Source organism: Penicillium cosmopolitanum, assembly GCF_028827165.1.
Source record: "Penicillium cosmopolitanum strain IBT 29677 chromosome Unknown utg000009l:1.0-9042332.0:1.0-9050551.0, whole genome shotgun sequence".
NCBI classification, from domain to species: Eukaryota; Fungi; Ascomycota; class Eurotiomycetes; order Eurotiales; family Aspergillaceae; genus Penicillium; species Penicillium cosmopolitanum.
This window is the reverse complement of record NW_026622679.1, coordinates 1,315,817-1,336,224: the sequence shown is the minus strand read 5'-3', so window position 1 is coordinate 1,336,224 and position 20,408 is coordinate 1,315,817. Positions and strand designations below refer to the sequence as shown.

Below are 20,408 nucleotides of genomic sequence, written 5' to 3'. Positions count from 1 at the left end.
CCCGATTGAAAGATACCATTACGACATATCTTCGGGCACGCGCCTCGTTCGGAGACGGAATGGCAATGGGGTGGGACTAAACGGGGCGGCTCTCCTCAACCTGTACTTAACGGAAGTGATGGAGAACCCGGCGGAGTGCCGTGATCCCTAAGTGCAGGTTTTAGCGACTGCGACAATCAAGAATGAATAAGGGCCCGAGGAGGTCGGAAAGGGGGGAAGAGGGAAAAGATATAAAGCTGGGCCTCTTCCTTTCTTTCTCTTCACTTTCCCCAGATATTCCCATTCCTTTTGATCTCTGATCTGATCTGATTTGATCTCTTTGTCAACTCGATTCCCTTTGCGGCTCGACTTGGTCCACTTTTTTTTTCTGCCCCTCCAGTATTACGATCTTATCGCAGATCCATCTTGAGCTTCTGCTTCTTGGAGCTTCAATCTCTTTTCTTCTTGTTCTTCATACCTATAAACTCGTGACTTTCTGCAATCTACTGCAGAGCATATACGCACGATGACGCAACCATCTACAATCGACTCCCGCTTCCTCTCCCACCCCAACCAACTGGGCGTGGTCGCTGTCGGCTTCAATGGCGGACAGGTGAGTGCCCATTGCGAGAGAGCTACATGCCCTATGCCAGAAGGCTAATACCTTAATAGATGAAGAAGGGTGTCGAGGCGGCTCCCATGGCCCTCATCGAGTCTGGTCTGCTGACCCAGCTCCGCGAAGATCTCGACTATGACGTCCAACACGACGACACCGTCCACTATTACGAGAAAGACATCCCCACCGAAGAACAAGACCCCGATTTCCGTGGCATGAAGAAGCCCCGTGCCGTCAGCGCTGTGACTGAACGCCTGAGTGACCAGGTCTACAACTATGCCAAGGACGGCAAGTTCGTCCTCACTCTGGGTGGTGATCACTCCATTGCCATTGGAACGGTGTCTGGAACAGCCAAGGCTATCCGTGAGCGATTGGGTCGTGAAATGGCTGTCATCTGGGTGGATGCGCACGCCGATATCAACACTCCCGAGTTGAGCGATAGCGGTAACATCCACGGTATGCCTATGGCATTCCTGACCCGGTTGGCCCAGGAGGAGCGCCGTGACATCTTCGGCTGGCTCCAGGATGAGCACATTGTTAGCACTCGCAAGCTGGTTTACATTGGTCTGCGGGATGTCGACCGTGGTGAGAAGAAGCTTCTGCGTGACAACGGCATCAAGGCTTTCAGCATGCACGACATTGACCGGTTCGTTTTATCCTCTCCCTCCCCCTTAGCTCCAGTAAAGTGGTCTTTCTTTCTAACTTGATTCCTTAGTCACGGCATTGGTCGTGTTGTCGAGATGGCTCTTGCTCACATTGGCAACGACACCCCCATTCATCTGTCGTTCGACGTTGACGCCCTGGACCCCCAGTGGGCTCCTAGCACTGGTACCCCCGTTCGCGGTGGTCTGACCCTACGTGAGGGTGACTTTATCTGTGAATGTGTTCACGAGACCGGTAACTTGGTCGCCATGGACCTGGTGGAGGTTAACCCCAGCCTTGAGTCTGTGGGAGCGGCTGAGACTATCCGTGCAGGTTGCTCGTTGGTGCGCAGTGCGCTCGGAGATACCCTTTTGTAATTTTTAGATTCCTCAAAGATGGAAGAATAGAAGCTAGCTAAAATCAATTAACGCCGTTATGTTACACTTGCTATCCTGCCAGTTCCAGCTTATAGTAGTAGGAACAAGGAAGTAGTACCATGGTGTATATAGATATAACTGGGTACTCAGGACTGTTGATATTACAAACTCTCCGAGCAAGAGACTAGACATGTCAAATGCATGCAAAAATCCAATCTTTGACGATGACAAGTGGGTTCTTGTTCCTGGCAGAGTGGAGCGGAGCCGCGGTTGTGCAAATCGCGGGACGCGGACTAAATCCCCTGCCACCCCAATTTCTCGCCGATCAATCAACAAACCCCCCTCCCCTCTGCTGATTTCTGCTTCCCATTCCCATCCTCCCCCTGCAATCAACCGCTTCCTCCACGCCAAGCTACCCCAGCATTCCGCACGCCTCACCAAAGCCAAAGTACCCGAATCCTCTCTCTCGAAGGTCTCCCTCGACCCAGCGCCCAGCCGGCGCCCAATGCGCTGTCCACCTTATCGCTCTCACCCACCTCCGCAACCCGTTGAAAGAAGCCACTCAGCCGATTTGTTCGTCCCAAAATAATTGATCGCATTGTGTCATCGGGCGAAAATAGGAAGCGGTCCTGCGACAACCAAGGCGACGCAATATCATTGGGCTGAAGACATCCGCCAGCCGTATATATCTAAGGTTGACTTGAAGGAAAGGTCTCGAAGTTCAGACGGAAAATAGCATTCCATTCGTGCGACTACCGAGATTTACCTTCTTTCACTTCTTCCCTTCAAGATAATGGCTATTCGAATGCGTCGTGAGGTGCGGCCCAGCTACCATTGGCCCGAAATCCAACTCAATGTCTGGCTTATCGTTGTGCTCTCTGGCTCTGCAACATGTCTCGGGATATTCTCGTGGTTTATGATCGTTCAATCGCAAATGGATCTCGGTGTGCCATGGTAAGTATTTCGTATTCATCGGGGATCAAAAAGACCTGTACTAACTATGTATGACCTTCCAGGCTCTTTCCATACATGGTCGTGACCAGCGCCCTCGGCGTCGCCTTCATCTTTCTTGTCCTCGCACTTATCGCACGGCATTTCTTACTTCCCGGGATTCTCATTCTCGGGAGCTTCATCCTCTTTGTCTTATGGTTGGCCGGGCTTATTGAGACGTCGCTACAACTTTATGGCGTGGCCGGGAGTGTGAACGACAATTGCCAAAACTACGTGGTTGACAATGTTTCACGGGGAAACAACATCAATACCCTGGCATGGCTGACCCAGAACACAATTTGTGAGTTTATCCTGCCCTTCCAATTCATCCGCGGGATGATCAATCCACTGACCATCTAACAGGCAATTGCTGGAAAACTGCCTTCGCGTTTGAGCTTGTCAATACCATATTCTACGTTTGGATGGTCGTGATGAGCTGGCAAGTTCACCGAAACTACTACCATTAACTTCTCGCCTGTCTATTTTTCATGACTCTTCTTCTTTTTACGTGATACCATCTTCTATTTCGCATCAAAACGTGGCGTTTGAGCTTTCACATTTCATAGCATACTAGCCTAGGGCTACGCTTACGATCTAATTCTGCGGTACAAATTTTGACCATCATGATATTTAATTCTATCTTCTGAGTCTACAATACAATATAGTTTCTTGGAAAGGGATGCTATCATAATCCTGAGAGCTGTAAGGTTGGCTTCCTCCACAGTGAGGTGGTTCCCCGCTACTAATCAATTCCACGAATAGAATAGAACTGACATGGAACCCTACACTACTCCATGGCCATCTAGACGAGGTACTTATTATAAATACGAGTATTGCTTGGCTTTTTCTTAAAGGGAAATTTCGGCGTGTTCCGGCATTTTCGCTGTTCTCCGTATCAAGAATTACGACACCCTTCACCGTTCGTCTTTAGTAATCCCTGACTGCGGGGTGACTGCGCTTTTCTATTCCACAAGTTGAATACATATCTACTACCTCTTCTTCCACCTGAGGATATTTCATGCGATAATATAAGGTATCTCAAGGTGTCTCGGGTGGCGGCAAGTCTACTCTCAATAGTATCTGATAGCCAACTTTTGCAGACACATTTTTGACCCCGCAAAATCCAAGCACGACGTCACAAGGACTATACTCTGCTTCATCACGACATATTCACAGGCAAAACAATTTGAAAATGGTCTCTGATACCGACCTCAAATATCTACGTCGCTGCGTGGAGTTGGCTCGCGAGGCTCTCGAAGCAGGCGATGCTCCATTCGGTTCAGTGCTGGTCGATGTCTCCGGAGAGATAATTCAAGAGGACCGCAACAGAACAGTGACTGACGGAGATGTCACTTTGCACCCTGAGTTTACACTGGCTAAGTGGGCCCAGGCAAACCTGACTCCAGATGAGCGCGCCACTGCCACAGTCTATACCTCGGGCGAGCATTGTCCGATGTGTGCTGCCGTCCATGCAAATGTGGGATTAGGCCGAATTGTTTACGCTAGCTCTACTGCTCAGCTTGTGAAATGGAAATTGGATCTGGGCGTCGAGGCTGGTCTCGTTGCTGCCTTGCCTATCAACGATGTTGCGCCGAGTATCCTGTGGAAGGGCCAGCTCCCGGTCTGGATGAGGAGGTTCGCGAGCTGCATCGGATTCAGAAAACTAAAGAAGGACATAGATGATTCACAATTTAAAATCCACTATCTTTCTATAGTTAGAGAGCATGGTATTTCATTTGAACCAGACATTCAATTAACCCTAAGACGATTACCTATACGCTTACCTATACGCGTACCTAGCAGTCCAAGCTCCTGGCAGGTCGGAAATATATTACCAATCCCTCTTCAACTTGGTCTTGATATCCTTAACATGCCAAACACCACCCTTCCCAACAATCCACAGCTCATGTTCCCCAAAAGCCAAGCTGACAGCAACATTCTCCCCACCCCCAGTCCGAATAGAGCCAACCACAAATCCAGATTCCGGATCAACAACATCAACCCCATCCCCCGATCCAGCAAAGATCCAGCCTTCCCTCGACACACGAATTCCATCATAGAAGTATGAAACAGGGCTTGTAAACAGTCGCTGGTTAGCTAAAATAGCGCCTCGGCCCGCAACATCAAAGGCCCAAACCATTCGGCGACCGTGGGGGTTCTTATTCGATGGCCGAAATTCCGAGACACCCGAGTCTGGCACGTAGAGTGTTTTTCCATCAGGGCCCATAGCCACGCCATTTGAGTTGCCGCTGGTTGTCCAAACTATCTTTGCTTGCATGGTTGTTCCGTTGACGAAGTAGATTGATGGGTCATTAGGAGGTGTAAAGTCAACGATCCCCGACCCTATTATTCATGATAAGAAGTTAAATCGTCACACTTCTTCTTTAAAGAATAAAGCATAAAATAAGTGAAATTCACATACCCAACCAGACTTCGAATCTGTTAGCCAGAAATTCCCTTCCGGGTCAACTTCGAGATCATTGAACCCGGCAAAAGGCTGACCGACGAAATTATTCAACAGTGTCGTCGCCTTCCACGAACGCGGATCAATTTTAACAAGCTTCCCGGTCTCGTTGTTTCTATGCCCGTCTGTGACTCCGTACAGCTGACCTTGGAAATTGACACAGCCGTGCAGGTTGTAAGTTGGTGGGTCGGTGATTATCTTCCGAAGAGTATTGTTTTTGATATCGAGGAGATATTGCCATTTGTGGATACCATCATCGCCTCCCGGCTTACCCCATTCGACGAAGAGTAGTTGATGTGTTTCAGGAATGTAACACGGTGCCTCGTGGGATTGGTAGGCGAGATGTTGGATGTGCTCGATTGTTGCATCTGCGCCGATGAGCTCTAAAAAGCGTTCGTCGTAGGCGACGAAGTCGGTAGCGTTGACGTAATTTAGTCTGGGGGGGTAATCTGGTTTAGACTAAAGTTCAAGTTGTCTTTAGATACAAAGGCTTAACTCACGTCTTCGACAGTATTAGATTGTCCGTCTCTGTTGCCCAAGGAGCATCGAAGATGGTCCGATTGAACTGGCCCGGTAGATTGGCGAACGCAGTCAGTGATATCCAGGCCCATTTAGCAGCTGTGGAATTCAGCCATGCTGGTAGTGGGTTTAGATAATCTCTTTCAAAGACCATGATTATGAAATAGCTTTAATGTTTGTGACAGTTGCGATTTGACGTCAAGTTCGTGCGTCTTCCCGGTCTTCGATATTTAACTACTGTGACCATTCCGAACCCTACGGAGCGTTCCTGACTGACGGGTTGTGATAAGAGTGGAGGGTCCAGGAGACTAATTTTCCGGGGTAGTAAAATCCGGGGATGTCTACTAGTAATCTTACTTGGATCTGTTTTCTTAGATCGCCTCGGAGCTGCCCAGTCCTCCATGGCCCCACTGCCCGGAGCGTTCCAGGCTCAAGAGAAAGCCTTGAAGGCACAGAAAATGAAGAAATTCAATTCAGAACATCATAGCCATGAAATTTCAACCTAGTTCGAGAATAATTACGCTTTTTAGGTCCATCTACTGAGCGCCATCAGGAAATTTCAGTACGCGGCTACAATAGAAAGAGGGGTTCAAGGCAGGATCAAATTCCGGGAGATAGTACACGACGAATCCTTTAGCACCTGTATTCAAGTACAAGCTGTAGATTGTAAACAATCTAAGCCTGTTGCAGGCAGAAAATACACAAGTAGAGAAGAAGTATCACGGACAAACGCCGCCGCTATGCCGGGAGCGCATCGCAACTGCACAAATCAGTATGGCAGAGATCAGATACGGCCAGATGGAGGTTAAATGGAACAGTGAGTACGAAACAAGAGATAGGGAGCAAACAGCGCAGTGGGTTTTGATTACTCATCCGCCATATCGTCGCCTTCGGCATTGTCGTCGAAGTCGTCTTCAAATGCGGCGAGCATCTCGCGCTCAAACTCGTCATCGTCGTCGTCCGGGTTCTCAGGGAACCCTTCGTCATTATCGTGACTGGTCCCTACGTTCTCCGCGTCAGGCTCATCCTCATGGGGTCCGGAGGGGCGAACATGCTCTGGACGAGTCTCGCCCATTTCCGAACTTGAGGCTGTCGCCACTTCCCGCAATCCCGTGCTCCTCTCATAGGAACGCTTAATTCTTTGAGAAAGGCGTGAGCCTTTCTGGTCGTTCTCATCGTCATCATCTTCAGCCGAGTCCTCGCCTGTTTCGCTATCAACGTCTTCGCCGCGTTTACGCTTCTTCCCGCTGGTGTTGGTTTCGTCACCCAAGACTTCATTGTCGCTTTCGCTCTCGTCATCGCTGCCGAGAAAATCTTTCAGTTCGTCGTGGACAGCAGCTTGCTCGTCTTCATCATATCCAATGTGCGAAGTCTCTGTGAGTCCAGCGGAATTGAATATTTCCGGATCATTGCCGTTGCCCTCTTCATCGGTCCAAAGTGAAGCCCCTGTGGCTTCATCCGAAGAAGAGATCCACGAGCTCTCCACGAGCTCTCGCGAATTGGGAGAAAGAGGCTCGGCACGGTCATCATCGTGGATGTGGAGTAGATATGGGTCCTCATCTAAGTGCTGCCAGCTAACCAAGCAGTCCAGAAGCCATTGTGTTGAGACAATCTTGACATTCGGGTATCGAGTAGCTTCACGCACCTTCGCAGTACGGTTACGCCCGGCAACAAGGTGAGTGGTGCGACCATTGATTTTCGATGCGATGGCCACACCGAAGCTCTTAGCCCACAGCGAAATATCGGCATTTTGGGTATCCGTTCCCAAGGGAAGAACCCCGGAAAATACCAAAACCACTCCTCCAAGAACTCCCCGTTTGAACATTGGCATGATATCTTTGATGTCAGGGACAAGTTTCAGATCAACATCTTTATCTTTGGATAGTGTCTTCTCTCCTCTAAGAGCTGCCACACGGCCTCCAATAGCATGTGATCTCCTCCTGTCATATTCATCGAAGAATTGTAGGTGAACTTTCTCTAGTCGATCTTGGAGCTGGAAAAGCTCTCTATCATGGTCTTCAAGCAAATGATGGCGATGTTTGTTGGACTCCTGTGATTCTTCCACACTGGGAGACTCACTACTCTCGGGAGAAGCTTCGTCTTCGGCGTCCAGTTCTTTTTGCTTTTGTAGTAGTGGTCGGTCCTCTACTTGGTGCAAAATCGTCTCTTCTTGCTCATTGGTCTGTTCATGCAACAGTCTTGGGTTGTCGCCACCTCCCATAGTGACCAGCTGTTGCAATGCAGAGACTTCCGTCTCAGACTCTGGCTTCGCAACAGTGCCGTTGGGATGATGGTCCTTGGACTCTTTTTCTTTTGCTGCCTTGATTAATTTGTTTGTTGCGCCGATGTCTTGCTTCTTGGGCAAAAAACTGGAATTAATATCACCAATCCCAACGAAAAAATCATAGGGGGAAACCTTGATCAGGTTGGGGCTCCACCGCCAGACATCACCACGATCATCGATAATAACGACCATCTTAGTGTCAACGGGGAATAGGCGTTGAAGGTTTTTGGCGGTCAAGCTGCCACTCTCATCACGACTGAGAATACGGTCGCCAAAGAGCTTGCGCGTGGGGTCGATAATATCGGCAATATTTTGTGCATATGCACGAGTGCCCATGGTGTAGATGTGAAGTTCATACAGCTCGGCAACTTTCTCCAAAAACTCCTCTAGCCCAGGTCGCAGCTTGATATAGTACCAGCAGCCGCGCATCCCGGGGCCATCGTCAATCAATTGAAATTGTCTGACATCTCTCAGAGCTCCGTAATTAGCGTTGTTTTTATCCTCCTTCCATTCCCCCACGGTTGGGTCGACAGTGGCATGGATGATGGTTTGATCTAAATCAACCACGAGCGAGAGGCGCCGAGATGCCAAGAGACGACGTTTCGCATCTTCCTCGACTCGAGTAGCCTCTTTCTCGCTAACGGTAAGGGTGGTATTGTCGTGAGTCATTTGGATAGGAGCGCGCATTGAGTCCATTACTTCGGTATTATAGGTGGCTCTGCGCAAGAAAGAACTCGTCAGCATACAATAGTTGCCATCCGGAAACTCAGGAAATTACATACTCAGTCATGTCCTTTCCACATTCCGCGCAGAGTCCTCCGAACTGGACCTCGTGCGCACATGGTTCATCGATTTCGACCACATCAAGTCTAGACGTATATGGTTAGTCCACAAAGCGGTAATAGAAAGACCGGATAGGACGCAATACTTACGGTCCTTCAATCACATCGCCCTTTGAAATTTTCCACTCCAAGATCTCGCCGTCGACGCTTGATTCGAACCGCGTCGGAAACTTGCGCTTCACCTGCACCTTGTTTCCCAGCCCATCACCTTCCTCGACCGTGGTCTGATAGATATACCAGAAAATAGCCTCATCCCGTTCTACCTTGTCACCCGCTTGTTTCAGTAGTGAGGTGACGGTGATGGGATAGTGCAGACTAGTCGGCAAACGGAGAAGCATGGTTGCTCTCGGTTCGCCCCCGGGCGACAAAGATCACGTTTCTGCCCAACAGTCTAACCTCTCGCGCTTGAGATATTCCTTCGGTTGTGGAATCAGACGGATTCCGCGCAAGTTGTGGACGCGGAGTACGTATGAGGTTGATCGCGTGCGAGTCGTGGTTACCGAGCCATAACCAACACGCGACGCGTGAGGAGAGCCCGATCAGCGCTAGTGTTGAGGGGAGAAGAGCCGGTCCAAAGGAGTTTGTCGGGGTCAGTGTTGAATCGAGAGGGTTCTTTGAGGGAAAATGAGGATGAATGGCGCGGAACTGCAAGGGTTGTAGCCTGGGGTTGTCGGATGGCCGGTTTCGCCACACGACAAAGAGCAAAGAGGTGCGCCTTACACGACCAAGCACGTGAAATGTCGGAGACGAGAAACGGGAAATTGGAAACGGGCCAGGCGCTAAAAAACAGAGCGAGTTTGACAGAAAGGATAAGTTTGAGGATACAGGATTGCGGTGTGTGATCGGAGAGAGTAAAGCTCTCAACGTGCGGGGACAGCGAGCTTCCCGCTTATGTCAACTTCCAAGGCCAAGGCAAATTCGCCTCACCCCAGATTTCGGTTCATGGCTGAGAGTGATGTCAACATCCAAGGGGACGCTTTAAGAGTCTTTCAAGCTGGTTTTGGGGAAATCTGTTCCCTCTATATCCGAATCTTTATTTGTCGAGATTTTAATTGTCTTATGTCTATCCTCACCTAATTCCGAATGACCCGTTATTGTATGTACTGGCTGGCCCAGATTCAATTGACATCCATGATTGGTCATTATTAGTCTGCTGCACTGCAGCCAGGACCGTGACCGTTACAGCAGAACTACATGTAGTAGAGAGCTTACGAGGCGGTATCTACGGCTTGCCGCGCCTATCGGATGGAGACATATAAGGTACGTATATTGCTTATTGCAGAAGATCAAATTCAGAACAAAATAAACCCGAAGAAACATTGGTCGATCGGAGCCAAATGAATAAAAGATGCATATCAAATCCTGCTCGATGAGACAAACAATTTGCAGTATCCTCAAAGAGCAAGCCCAAGGTGGGAGCATGGTGGCAAAGTAAAGCAGAAGCTACTCATCAACGAAATGCTAAGAGCAACTAGGGGATGTGTCGAGCGGTCTTCATATCAACCGATTGAAGCCACATGCGATGTATTTACATAACATCGCCCTGAATCTTGTGTGTTCTCCTCATCGACAATCACGCGACCCATGGGGCATTGCAATTAATGGACATCAGATTTACTTAGACTTAGCCAGACCAACGGCGTTGTTGCCGAGGTCATAGACGCTGTACCACTGGCGCAGGAAAGAGTCACCCAGAATGGCCAGAGGGCCCATGGGCTCGGGGAAATCCATGCCCATGAAGCTGCTAATGCAGGAGCCCTGGACCTCGAGGATGTAGTCATAAGGACCGATGGTGAAATTGTGTCCGCTCAGGGTGAAGGTGAGCTCAGGCAGGCTGTCACGAGCGCTGCATTCGACGGTGTACTGGCCAGTGAAGGACTTCTTGGCACCGATCTCTTTGTTCAGAAGCTCAGCAAGGGTGGAAGGCAGAGCGATCAGCGAGGTACCGGTATCAAGGATGACACCGGTGTTGTCCAGCTCGGCAGTGCTGTCGCCGAAGGTAATAGCGTCCAAGTCCACCTCCCAGTAAGCCTTGCGGCGGAGGGGAATCTTGACGAGCTCACCGGTGTAGTGGTCCTTATCGACACCGCCGAACGTAGCCTCGGAGTTATCGCCCTCCTTGTTGGCGTCGCCCAGGTAGAAAGCGAAGACGGGCTCATCCAGGAGACCCTGGTTCAGCATGTTGTAGACGGGAGGAACCATCTTGTTGACAGAGATGGTGTCATATCCGAGACCCAGAATACCGTCAAAACGGCCAAATGCAAAGGCGAGACCAGGCTCTTCAGTGGCCTCGGCGAAGTCCTGCTTCTCGACCTTGAGGTCGCCAATCTTCAGGGTGTCCTGCGATACGAAGCCGCTCAGGCTACCAGAACCATACTTGATGGCAAATTCGGTGCCGTTCTTCTTGTAGGTGCTCGAGGAAGAAGAGTCATACTTGCTGTGAAGGAAGCAGGCAATCGAGCTGCACTCCGAGGACGGGACCCACAGGTTGGAGCTACCTGTATCGAGAACGACCTTGAAGGTCTGGGGAGGGGTACCGATTTCAATTTCGGAAAAGTCTTAGATATATATGTTAGGTATCGTTGTCTTATCTCTGCAGGGGGGGAGGGGTTGTTTGATGATGATGATGGTGATGATGCTTACATTGGGCGTTCAGGAAGTTGTCGACCAGGACGTCGTGGCCAGAGGCGGGCTTGAAGGAGGTATCCTTGAAAGTGTCCTCGTGTTGACCAGGGCGGTAGCCCATATACTTTTGGCCGAGAGCCTGCACATGGTCGTTGATATTGTGGACGTTCTGGGGGGGGGGCGGTTAGACGTTTCCAGGTCCACTCATGTTGGGGTAACGGGCTGGCTCCTTACCAGAGTCTCCTCCAGAGGGAGCTTGTTGAGCTTGAGCTTGTGAACCTCCGCAGAGGCACTGCCCAGCAGCGCGGAGGCTGTCAGGATAGCGAAAGACTTCATGATGGAACTGGATGGAGAGAGTGTGGATGATCCCGATGGTGAGGAGGTGATGAGGAAGATAAGACTGGGCTGGGGGCGGAGCCTGTTCGATCGGCATAACGTGACGGGAGTGCGTCATTCCCCCAAAATCAGCTGCTGCCGGAGCGGGTTACACCCGGTCTTGGTTTGGGCACATTCCGCCGCTTTCTCTACAAGAGTAGGTATAAGAAAAGGTCCATGGTAGACCATTCATTGAATTGCTGTCTTATTAGCCAGTGATCCATTATTTTGATGAATTAATGGGTTTTGGTGATTTCCTCATTACGAGCTTAGCTACGAGAGAGTTGAGTTTCAATCCCGGGAAGGGGTGCAGCTGACGAGGAGGCTGGGCTGCCTAGCGCCGTGCCTGGCAGAGCGGAGGTGGCGAGGGGTCAGGGCCAAGGCCAAGTTACTTGTGAGGGCGCCTACGTTAGGCAACTGATGTGATTGATTAGTTCTATACGAAGTACGGAGTACAGAGTACATGGGATGTGTATACGTACAGATTACGAAGCAAGGTCTAGAGGACAGGCCCCGGGGGGAGATCAACTAGTCTTATCAGCGGTGGGCCTACTCTGCCATCCATGGGATTCCTTGGATTCCGATCTCTTCTCCTTAGGTTGCCGACACCTTCTACGCGAGAGACGAAGTATTCAAACACAACACATATAGCACAGGATGAATTATCCATGTATTCCCAAGTATCACAGATTATTGATAATACAACAGTCGGGGCCAAGCTTTTACCACCTGCGTTCACCCAACCCCAAAGGGCCAATAGCTTACCGGTAGAAGTCGGGACTGTGAGATGGTTAGTAACACGAATAAAGCACTTGGGGAAGAAGAAGACGTACCGGTCATCATCCTGGCCACTCTTCACCTGGGCAGCGTAGGCATCGTCCAAGTCGGACTGGATGATGTTGTATCGGTTTTTGCGAACCGCCCGTAGACCGGCTTCCTGCATGATAGCAGCAATCACGGCACCAGAAAGGGGATCATTTCGGACGATCAGGGAGTCGAGATCCACCTCCGGAGATAGAGACATCTTAGACGCGATGGTGGTGAAGATGAGACGGCGCTCACGTCGATCGCGCAGGTTGGGGAATTCGATCTTGCGATCCAGACGACCAGGACGAAGCAAGGCAGGGTCGAGAGTATCCGCTCGGTTGGTGGCCATGATGACCTTGACGTTGCTAGTCTGTTCGAAACCGTCCATCTGGTTCAGCAACTCCAGCAGAATACGCTGCACCTCACGGTCGGCACCGGTCTGAGCATCGAAACGCTTCGTGGCAATGGCATCGATTTCGTCAATGAAGATTATGGCCGGTGAGTTCTCGCGTGCCATCCGGAACACGTCGCGAACCATTCGAGGTCCTTCACCCAGGTACTTCTGTACGAATTCGGAGCCGTTCACGCGGATGAAGCTGGCGGTTGTGCTGTTGGCCACGGCCTTGACAAGCATGGTCTTACCGGTACCGGGGGGACCATACAGCAAAACACCGCGGGGAGGATCAATACCTAGTTGGAGTCAGCAAAATATCACAAAATTCATAAAGGGATTCCTCTTGCTCACCAATTTGTTGGTAAAGGTCAAAGTGTGTCAACGGCAATTCGACAGCTTCCCTAATCTCCTGCTTCTGCATGTCCAAGCCACCAACATCGGCATAGGTCACATCTGGCTTCTCGTTATCACCGAGCATTGCGATGGAGGAGTCGGCCTCGGGGGGGAGGATATCGACGAGGGCGTTGGAGTGACGGTGCAGGGCGACCGATGACGATGGCTTCAACTTCTCACGGTCGAGTGTAGACAGGATGCGAACAACGTAATTAGATCCGGTTGAGCTTTGCACGATACCAGTACTAGCAGAATGACACATTAGCAACGTGGATCCATCATCTGGTGAAGGAACACGCATACTTCTGATCGATAGCCTCCATGAATTGCCCAATAACCAGCGGCACACTCTGTATCCGCTTGATCTCTTCCTGTGCCCGAACAAGCTCCCGCTTCAAGCTTCTGTATTCAGCAGAACAGTCAGTTCTCAAATCCTTCGTGTCGAATTGGCGGAGATAACATGCCTTTGCTCATCCTTGATGTATTCCTCCTGCAACTGGATGTATCTAGGTGGCGTCAGTACCGCTATCATTTCATTTCACCAACTCCATGCAACATACTCTAGGTGTCTCTGTAACCGCTTGAGGGTAGCGTATTCGTCATTCCCATCAGCGCCCGCTCCTTCCAGGGAATCCAAATTGGCGAGGGCGTCCAGTGCGCCTGGCTTGGGAAGAGGCGTGAGGCTGTTCGCCGGGCTCTCCACGGCAACGTCTCCCATAGTGGAGGCTGGGAAAATGAGAGTAAATAGAGATCGGATAAGAAGGCGTTCGATGGGTTGGGGGGATGGGAGATCGTGAAGGCGTTGGAGATGCGCGATGCAGATGGGCCGGTGAATGGTCCTTGGGGAGCTTGCTTCGCCGGGGAGCTTCAATGCAGATCACGTGATTCGGGGCCATCGAGGCCTCAGGGATCCAACTAAACAGAAGGCAAAACGAGCCTGTTTCTAACAATGGCCTATTTTCTCCCCCCCTCTCTCTCTCTCTCTCTCTCTCTCTCTCTCTCTCTCTGTGTTCTTCTTTTGTGTCTCATATATTTGCCACCTGCCGTGTAATCTCACTTCTATATCTGTACTCCTAGATCAGGGCTACGCCTTCTAGTCCACCAACTTGAACTCTTTCCTCACACTGTATAGTATCTAAACATCCTTAAAATTCAACAATACATACCTCCCCAGATATATTGCTACAAGTACATGAGCGATCGAAAAGCCCTACGCATCTCTTACAGCAGACAAGTCCAAGGTTTTCAGGCCTAACGCCCGGGGTGATAACTGACAACTTGCAAGTGGCAAGTAGAGAAGACAGGGAAGATGATCGTTTCTTGCTCTCAGGCTTGGAGGGGTTTTTTCCAGGCTTTCTTTCACGAGACCCAATAACCTAAGAATATACACACCGTTAAACTTCGGGGACAGCTCAGCCCTCAGCCTAAACAGTAAACGTGTCGCCGAGTGGGATTGTACATAGCACCTGCGAGTGGTACATGACTGGTACTACTACTACTACTAACTAGTTACTAGTAGTCGAGCTACTACCAGTATGTATATATGCAGCACCTACCCCATCCACCTGGACACATCACGACACGGCTGATTTCTCACAAGCTCTCTGCGCCAACCGAGGGAATGACCTCTCGTTATTAGCATACTACTAGTACTCATTTCACATCCGCTTGGGCCTGAGCCCTGGGGTACCAAGACCCAATCACATCGGTGGAGCCAGCCGGGCCACAGTTAGGTGGGACAGGCACAGTGAACCATCGCGATTTTCCCATGCGGATCGACTCGGATCCTTGCACGAGCGAGAGAGGAACCTGGGCCACTCTTGGTGGGGTGGGTTGACTGTTAATCTTCATCTATGGTTAGGTTAGCTTTTTGTGACTTGCCCTTGTTGGAAATTTTCCTGTTGGTGACCGTCGGAGGATTGGATGCTCGTCATGATTATCAGACGCTAGCCCGATCTTTTATATAGTGAGCGACGCCCACCACTGTGCCTGATTCTGGGCCCTTTTTTCTCTTTCTTTCTCTCTCTCCTTCTCTTTCCCTAGTATTTTATTCGCTTCCCCTCCCCCTGATTGAACTCGATAGATATATTTCCCCCTCTTCCTATCACTCCATTCATGGCTCTCCTCGATGTGATCTGCCGACCGACGGCTACCCAGTGGAGTGGTGCTCTACCCGACTTGGGGGGACTATAGAGACTAACCTGACTGGGCGAAGACCGTTGAAATGGACCTTTGGCTATTTTACGAACGTGGGACGAGTTTCGGATCTTTCCATCCCTTAACTGACCTCCGAAAATCATGGAAGGGAGAAAACAAAAAAAGAGTTTATATTCCCTTGGGAGTGATGTGATGTTTTCTGGCGCAATGTTCGCATGTCAACTCTTATTAGGGGGGGCAAGACAGGCAAGACGGCCGAGAGCCGTGACTAACGTCAGGGCGAGCCATAGTACACAATATGGCTGATAACCAACCACCCAACCAAAAAAAAAATCACTAATGAATGGTCAAAGCTAACTTAAAGGCACAAGAGCAAAAGGGAAAAAAAGAAAGCAAAAAAGAATCAGAAACGGGTGATGCACTAGGAAATACAGTACGGTATTAAGGTGATACGGGAACGGTCCAGCAAGGGTTGGGGCGGACAGAGCAAGGCCCTTCCGGTATGCGATTTTTCCATCCTTACCACTCTCCACTGCCACTTTGAGCTCCCCTAACTGCGCGCTTTTGCCTTTGCCATTTTTCAAGGTACGCCATTCGACCGTTGATTTTTCTTTTGGTCTGCCCATTACCACGTCTATCCCCTTCCCCCCCACTCCCTGGTTCCCCCCCATACGGGTTCCCCCCCTCCCTTGCCCCCCTTTCGTCCAGACGCACTGTCTGCCCTCCTTTCTGGCTCGGCCCGAAACAGTCATTATCGTGGCCTCAGAGATCAGCAGTTGCTTCGGATTTGTTCCCACCCCCCAGTCTTGACTGGCCTAGCCTTCCCCCCCATTCCCCTCCCCCTCCCCTCACGCTCTGGCCTGGCCGGCATCCCATCTACGCCGTGGTGTACTTTTTGTGGCCTCAGGCCCCAAACCACGTGACCAGACTCCTACCTCACCACCACCACCCCCAGCTGCTAATTCCGGATACCGGGCTTAGCCATCCGCTCACAAGTCGGGAATTCCAGTGATCTAGCCTTGTCGGTATGTATACATCTCTTCTTGTTTCTTTTTTATCTTCCCTTGCCCCCCACTTCCCTTCTCTTTCTCTTTGGGGGAGATGGTTCATCTCCCTTCTTTCGTCTGAGCCACCCCGGAGCGTGTCGCGACCGAGCGCGCACACCCTAAACATCCCCACCGGACGCGTTTGCATAGCCGGGGAAAATCATCGGCGATCCAGATCATATTCGTTCTAGATGATTGAGATGATATTTGCGTCATCCTGCCCATTCGCGATGATGGCGCGCCGCCCCCATTGCCTTGCGTGTTACTGACCGGGTCTCCCTGTACAGATGGGTTGGTAGAATCGCACGACATGAACGCCTGGCTCGCCGACGCCTCGAACATCCCTGGCCAGGAGAATGGGGCCTTTAATCCTTCAACGATCGACCCTTCGGCCGCTTTCCTCCATGCTTCGTCGACCCCTCAGGATCCTAACCAGTTCCAGCGCATGTTCAACAATGGCGTGCCGCGGAATGCCTCGCCAGGCTTCCACAACCCCAACCAAGTGATTCCATCAAAGCGGCCTCGACCGGAAGATGGGATGCCTATGTCGCCGCGCCCAGGACCTGGCGGCGTGAATGGTTCGCGATCGCAAACTCCTCATCAAGTTCCATATCCCGGATATCAGGGAGGTACCAATGGGGCAGCGCAGTTTTCGCAACACCCTACTCCTTATCAACACCTTCAACAGCAGACCGCGTCGCCTAATGTAACACAGTCGCCTATCATGCAGCAAGACTTTGATCAAGGAAGCGTCCGGGTGGGAACGGCATCTCCAAGTCCTTTCTCACCAGCTGGTCCACATGTTGGCGGTGGTGGCGGCTCACACATGTCACCGTCACAGTCAGACCATGGAAGCCGTGTGAACACCCCACAGAACAACAACTTCATGCCAGGGCAAGCATACCCTCAGGGTATGCCTGGTCAATTCCAGCAAGTTCCGGGGATGAACCAAGGCCAACAACCCTCTATGCCGCCACAGCAGCTCAATAGCATGCAACAAATGCCACATCAATACCATCAAGCGATAGCCGCCCAGCAGCAACGATTGCGCGCCATGCAAATGCAGAACCAAGGGCAACAGATGCCAGGTCAGCAGATGCCAGGTCAGCAAATGCCAGGGCAGCAAATGCAAGGTCAACAGATGCCGGGTCAACATATGCCGGGTCAACAGATGCCGGGTCAACAGATGCCAAACCAGCAGATGAATATGAATCCTCAGATGGCCGGGCGTCCTGGCCCCGGCGGTATGAATGCTATGGCCAATCCTCAGCAGATGGCGGCCATCCGTCAAATGCAACAAAACATGCCGAAACCTAACAACCCTGAGATGTTCCTGCGCGGTCTACAGAAGTTCATGATGTCCAGAAACCTCCCCTTTGACCCCAGCCCGGTCATTTGCGGCCGCCCGATCAACCTTGTGCAGCTTTATGGAACTGTTATGAAGATGGGCGGGTCCAAGAAGGTGACTGGGATGAATATGTGGCCTGCAGTTGCACAGCAACTTCAATTTCCTCAGATGCAATTTCCTTCAGCTGCACAAGAGGTGCGCGACTACCACCAGCGGAACTTGGCACCGTACGAACAAGCATACCTCGGCTCGCAGCAGAAGCAGTTCGACCAGATGCAGCAGGGCGGTATGCCTCGCCAGCCCAGCGACCCTTCGGCCATGCAGCAGTTTCAATCACCCACCGCCAAACCAGGTCAGAACTTCGAACAGCCTCAACAAATTAATCACTCTCCTCAAAACAATACTCCCGTCGCCAATCATGTTCAAGCTGCTCAGGCCAATGGTTTCGCCACGCCAACACAAGCCAGAAGCCAGAGCAAGCCTCCCCAGTCTGGACAACGACTTAGTGTTTCCCGCCCATCTCAGCCTCCAGCCCCTATGCCGGAGGGACAATTCACCGCGCCCTCCCCTTCACAACAATCAAAGGGCGCGCCGCCAACCCCCAAAACACAACCACGGCAACCAGCACAAAAAATGGAAGAATTTGTCAAAAAGCCAATAGAGGATCCGTTCAAGCCCATGGTTCTCACAGAAAGACGTCTTCATGGGCCCATTGCAGTGGACGAGATGTACCAGATTGGTGATGATATCTCAAGGCTTCGGCCAATAGCACCAAGCTTTGCCGAGCTCGGTGTGATCGATATTCATGCTCTTACCATGAGTTTGAAGTCAGGCATTCATTCCGAGATTCGCGTCTCTCTCGATACCCTGACCACTCTTTCTTGTGAGCCACAGGTGCAAATCTCTCTTGAGAACTGTGATGATTTGGTGGAGAGTCTTGTTGACTGCGCTGAAGACCAAGCAGACTTCCTGGCTGAAAACATCCCAGAGTCCTCGGATACGATTATTCTCCGTTCTTACGAGGAAGTGGTCAGAGGCTGCCACTCTGAACACGCATCTCTTGCCGATGTGCCTGAGTTTGGAAGCCTTGATTATGACCTTGACCGAGCGGTGGAGCGACTCATCTGTGTTACCACCATTCTTCGCAACTTCTCCTTCAGCGAATCGAATTTTGGAGTTTTGGGAATGCCTGCAGTCACCCAATGCTTTGCTAATATCTTCCGGAATATTGGAACTCGAAAGATGTTCTTGCGACGTGATCAGAACACATTGAACTTGATGAAAGATGCTGTGGTTTTCATGGGCAACCTCGCCCACTCCATGCAAATACCCGGAAAGGATGAAGCGTTGAGCCTTTTGCATTTCCTTCTAGCATTCTCACCATTGCCCGAGGCCACCTCAAAACAAGGCCAAGCTATGTTTTCGGAATTCAATCCCTCCATTCACCGGTACACCCCCGCTGCCGTCGACGGTCTCGCCAAGCTACTTGCAAGAGATGATCCTAACCGGGCCTACTTCGCTGCCATCTTCTCTGGTGATGGATCTGCACCGCCTCAGCCGGATCTCCTGACGCGCGCATTTGGACTTGCGATATCCTGCGTTCCTCATAACAAGGCCCTGGGAGTCGTGGATGCTCGCAAGGTGTTCCTTCTGCAGGGTCTCTTGGCCGCCGATGTGCTGACTTCGTTCGCGGATGGGCCCATGGCTAAATCATGGCTTGGGTCTGTGGATGGCTTCGCCATTCATCTCCTCCGACTATCCTGCGCCCTATGCACGGACCGCATCCCCCAGATCAACATGCGCCAACGAGCACAAGAACCCGAAGCATATGCATTTGGAGCACTTGTTCATCGTGGACTGGCCATTCTGCGCCGCCTTGCCGAGAAGTCCAAGCAAGTGGACAAATCCTCCTCTCTATGCTTCCCGTCTGGGATCACCCCTCGCAAAGAGAGTCTTCTTGGGGCTTTGCTACTTCCGAACATGGACCCGAATATCATCCGTCAACTCGTCAGCTATGCTCGACTCGCCGAGTAAGTCGTGATAAAGGGAAAACATACACTTTCATGCACGGGTGACAATTGGTTGCTATGCACGTTGCATCTACGACGATCTTTCTCTTCTTTTGGTTTCTGTCATGTCATTTGTACTCATGTCTCTGGGCGATGGCCCAGTCAATCTTGGTATTTTTGGGCGCCGGTGGAAATGGGGGTGCTTCTTGAATTCTTTTTTTTCTTCTTGCCTTTGTTTTGCCATGTGAGATAGCGAGCTATGTTGTTCTTCAGTGTACAATCTCAAAATACCCTCGACTGAATACGAGAGATCTGAATATCTAAACCAATCTGGTAATAGATTGATGTAGTCTAGTCAGACACGGTACATCTGTATAATAATTGTGGCCAGTGGAAGTTGACGATGCATGGATTCATTCAATTAGGAGAATCAGGGTCTACACCCAACATCTCATCAGACTGTACAGATAGGAATAGTACAGGGGAAAATCAAAGAGAAAGAGAAGAAAGCGCCAGAAACGTAGGGCCAGACAAAAAAAGA

At 50.8% G+C, this 20,408-nt stretch overlaps 9 protein-coding genes across 9 annotated transcripts; 4 read left to right on the top strand and 5 right to left on the bottom strand.

The window, feature by feature from the left end:
• Positions 1 to 505: 505 nt before the first annotated feature.
• Positions 506 to 1,614, top strand: N7509_008595 (arginase; the record flags this gene model as incomplete). The annotated part of the gene is made up of 3 exons (XM_056633232.1): positions 506 to 592; positions 652 to 1,241; positions 1,311 to 1,614. 3 exons carry the CDS (start codon positions 506 to 508, stop codon positions 1,612 to 1,614), a joined length of 981 nt encoding a protein of 326 aa, XP_056483852.1.
• Positions 1,615 to 2,407: 793 nt separating this feature from the next.
• N7509_008594 (uncharacterized protein) lies at positions 2,408 to 3,071 on the top strand (the record flags this gene model as incomplete). Its single annotated transcript, XM_056633231.1, has 3 exons — positions 2,408 to 2,568; positions 2,631 to 2,905; positions 2,968 to 3,071. 3 exons carry the CDS (start codon positions 2,408 to 2,410, stop codon positions 3,069 to 3,071), a joined length of 540 nt encoding a protein of 179 aa, XP_056483851.1.
• Positions 3,072 to 3,796: 725 nt separating this feature from the next.
• N7509_008593 (nucleoside deaminase) lies at positions 3,797 to 4,323 on the top strand (the record flags this gene model as incomplete). Its single annotated transcript, XM_056633230.1, has 2 exons — positions 3,797 to 4,239; positions 4,320 to 4,323. 2 exons carry the CDS (start codon positions 3,797 to 3,799, stop codon positions 4,321 to 4,323), a joined length of 447 nt encoding a protein of 148 aa, XP_056483850.1.
• Positions 4,324 to 4,435: 112 nt separating this feature from the next.
• N7509_008592 (SMP-30/gluconolactonase/LRE family protein) lies at positions 4,436 to 5,741 on the bottom strand (the record flags this gene model as incomplete). The annotated part of the gene is made up of 3 exons (XM_056633229.1): positions 4,436 to 4,947; positions 5,032 to 5,504; positions 5,569 to 5,741. 3 exons carry the CDS (start codon positions 5,739 to 5,741, stop codon positions 4,436 to 4,438), a joined length of 1,158 nt encoding a protein of 385 aa, XP_056483849.1.
• Positions 5,742 to 6,452: 711 nt separating this feature from the next.
• Positions 6,453 to 9,051, bottom strand: fcpA (protein-serine/threonine phosphatase; the record flags this gene model as incomplete). The annotated part of the gene is made up of 3 exons (XM_056633228.1): positions 6,453 to 8,589; positions 8,654 to 8,740; positions 8,804 to 9,051. The coding sequence occupies 3 exons, from the start codon at positions 9,049 to 9,051 to the stop codon at positions 6,453 to 6,455; spliced, it is 2,472 nt and encodes an 823-aa protein (XP_056483848.1).
• Positions 9,052 to 10,327: 1,276 nt separating this feature from the next.
• Positions 10,328 to 11,674, bottom strand: N7509_008590 (uncharacterized protein; the record flags this gene model as incomplete). Its single annotated transcript, XM_056633227.1, has 3 exons — positions 10,328 to 11,271; positions 11,357 to 11,507; positions 11,573 to 11,674. 3 exons carry the CDS (start codon positions 11,672 to 11,674, stop codon positions 10,328 to 10,330), a joined length of 1,197 nt encoding a protein of 398 aa, XP_056483847.1.
• Positions 11,675 to 12,474: 800 nt separating this feature from the next.
• rpt3 (proteasome regulatory particle base subunit RPT3) lies at positions 12,475 to 14,025 on the bottom strand (the record flags this gene model as incomplete). Its single annotated transcript, XM_056633226.1, has 4 exons — positions 12,475 to 12,493; positions 12,547 to 13,210; positions 13,266 to 13,612; positions 13,868 to 14,025. 4 exons carry the CDS (start codon positions 14,023 to 14,025, stop codon positions 12,475 to 12,477), a joined length of 1,188 nt encoding a protein of 395 aa, XP_056483846.1.
• A 935-nt stretch (positions 14,026 to 14,960) lies between these two features.
• N7509_008588 (uncharacterized protein) lies at positions 14,961 to 15,241 on the bottom strand (the record flags this gene model as incomplete). The annotated part of the gene is made up of 2 exons (XM_056633225.1): positions 14,961 to 15,158; positions 15,185 to 15,241. The coding sequence occupies 2 exons, from the start codon at positions 15,239 to 15,241 to the stop codon at positions 14,961 to 14,963; spliced, it is 255 nt and encodes an 84-aa protein (XP_056483845.1).
• A 1,579-nt stretch (positions 15,242 to 16,820) lies between these two features.
• N7509_008587 (putative ARID/BRIGHT domain protein (SWI1)) lies at positions 16,821 to 19,892 on the top strand (the record flags this gene model as incomplete). The annotated part of the gene is made up of 1 exon (XM_056633224.1): positions 16,821 to 19,892. The coding sequence occupies one exon, from the start codon at positions 16,821 to 16,823 to the stop codon at positions 19,890 to 19,892; it is 3,072 nt and encodes a 1,023-aa protein (XP_056483844.1).
• Between the last annotated feature and the right edge of the window lie 516 nt (positions 19,893 to 20,408).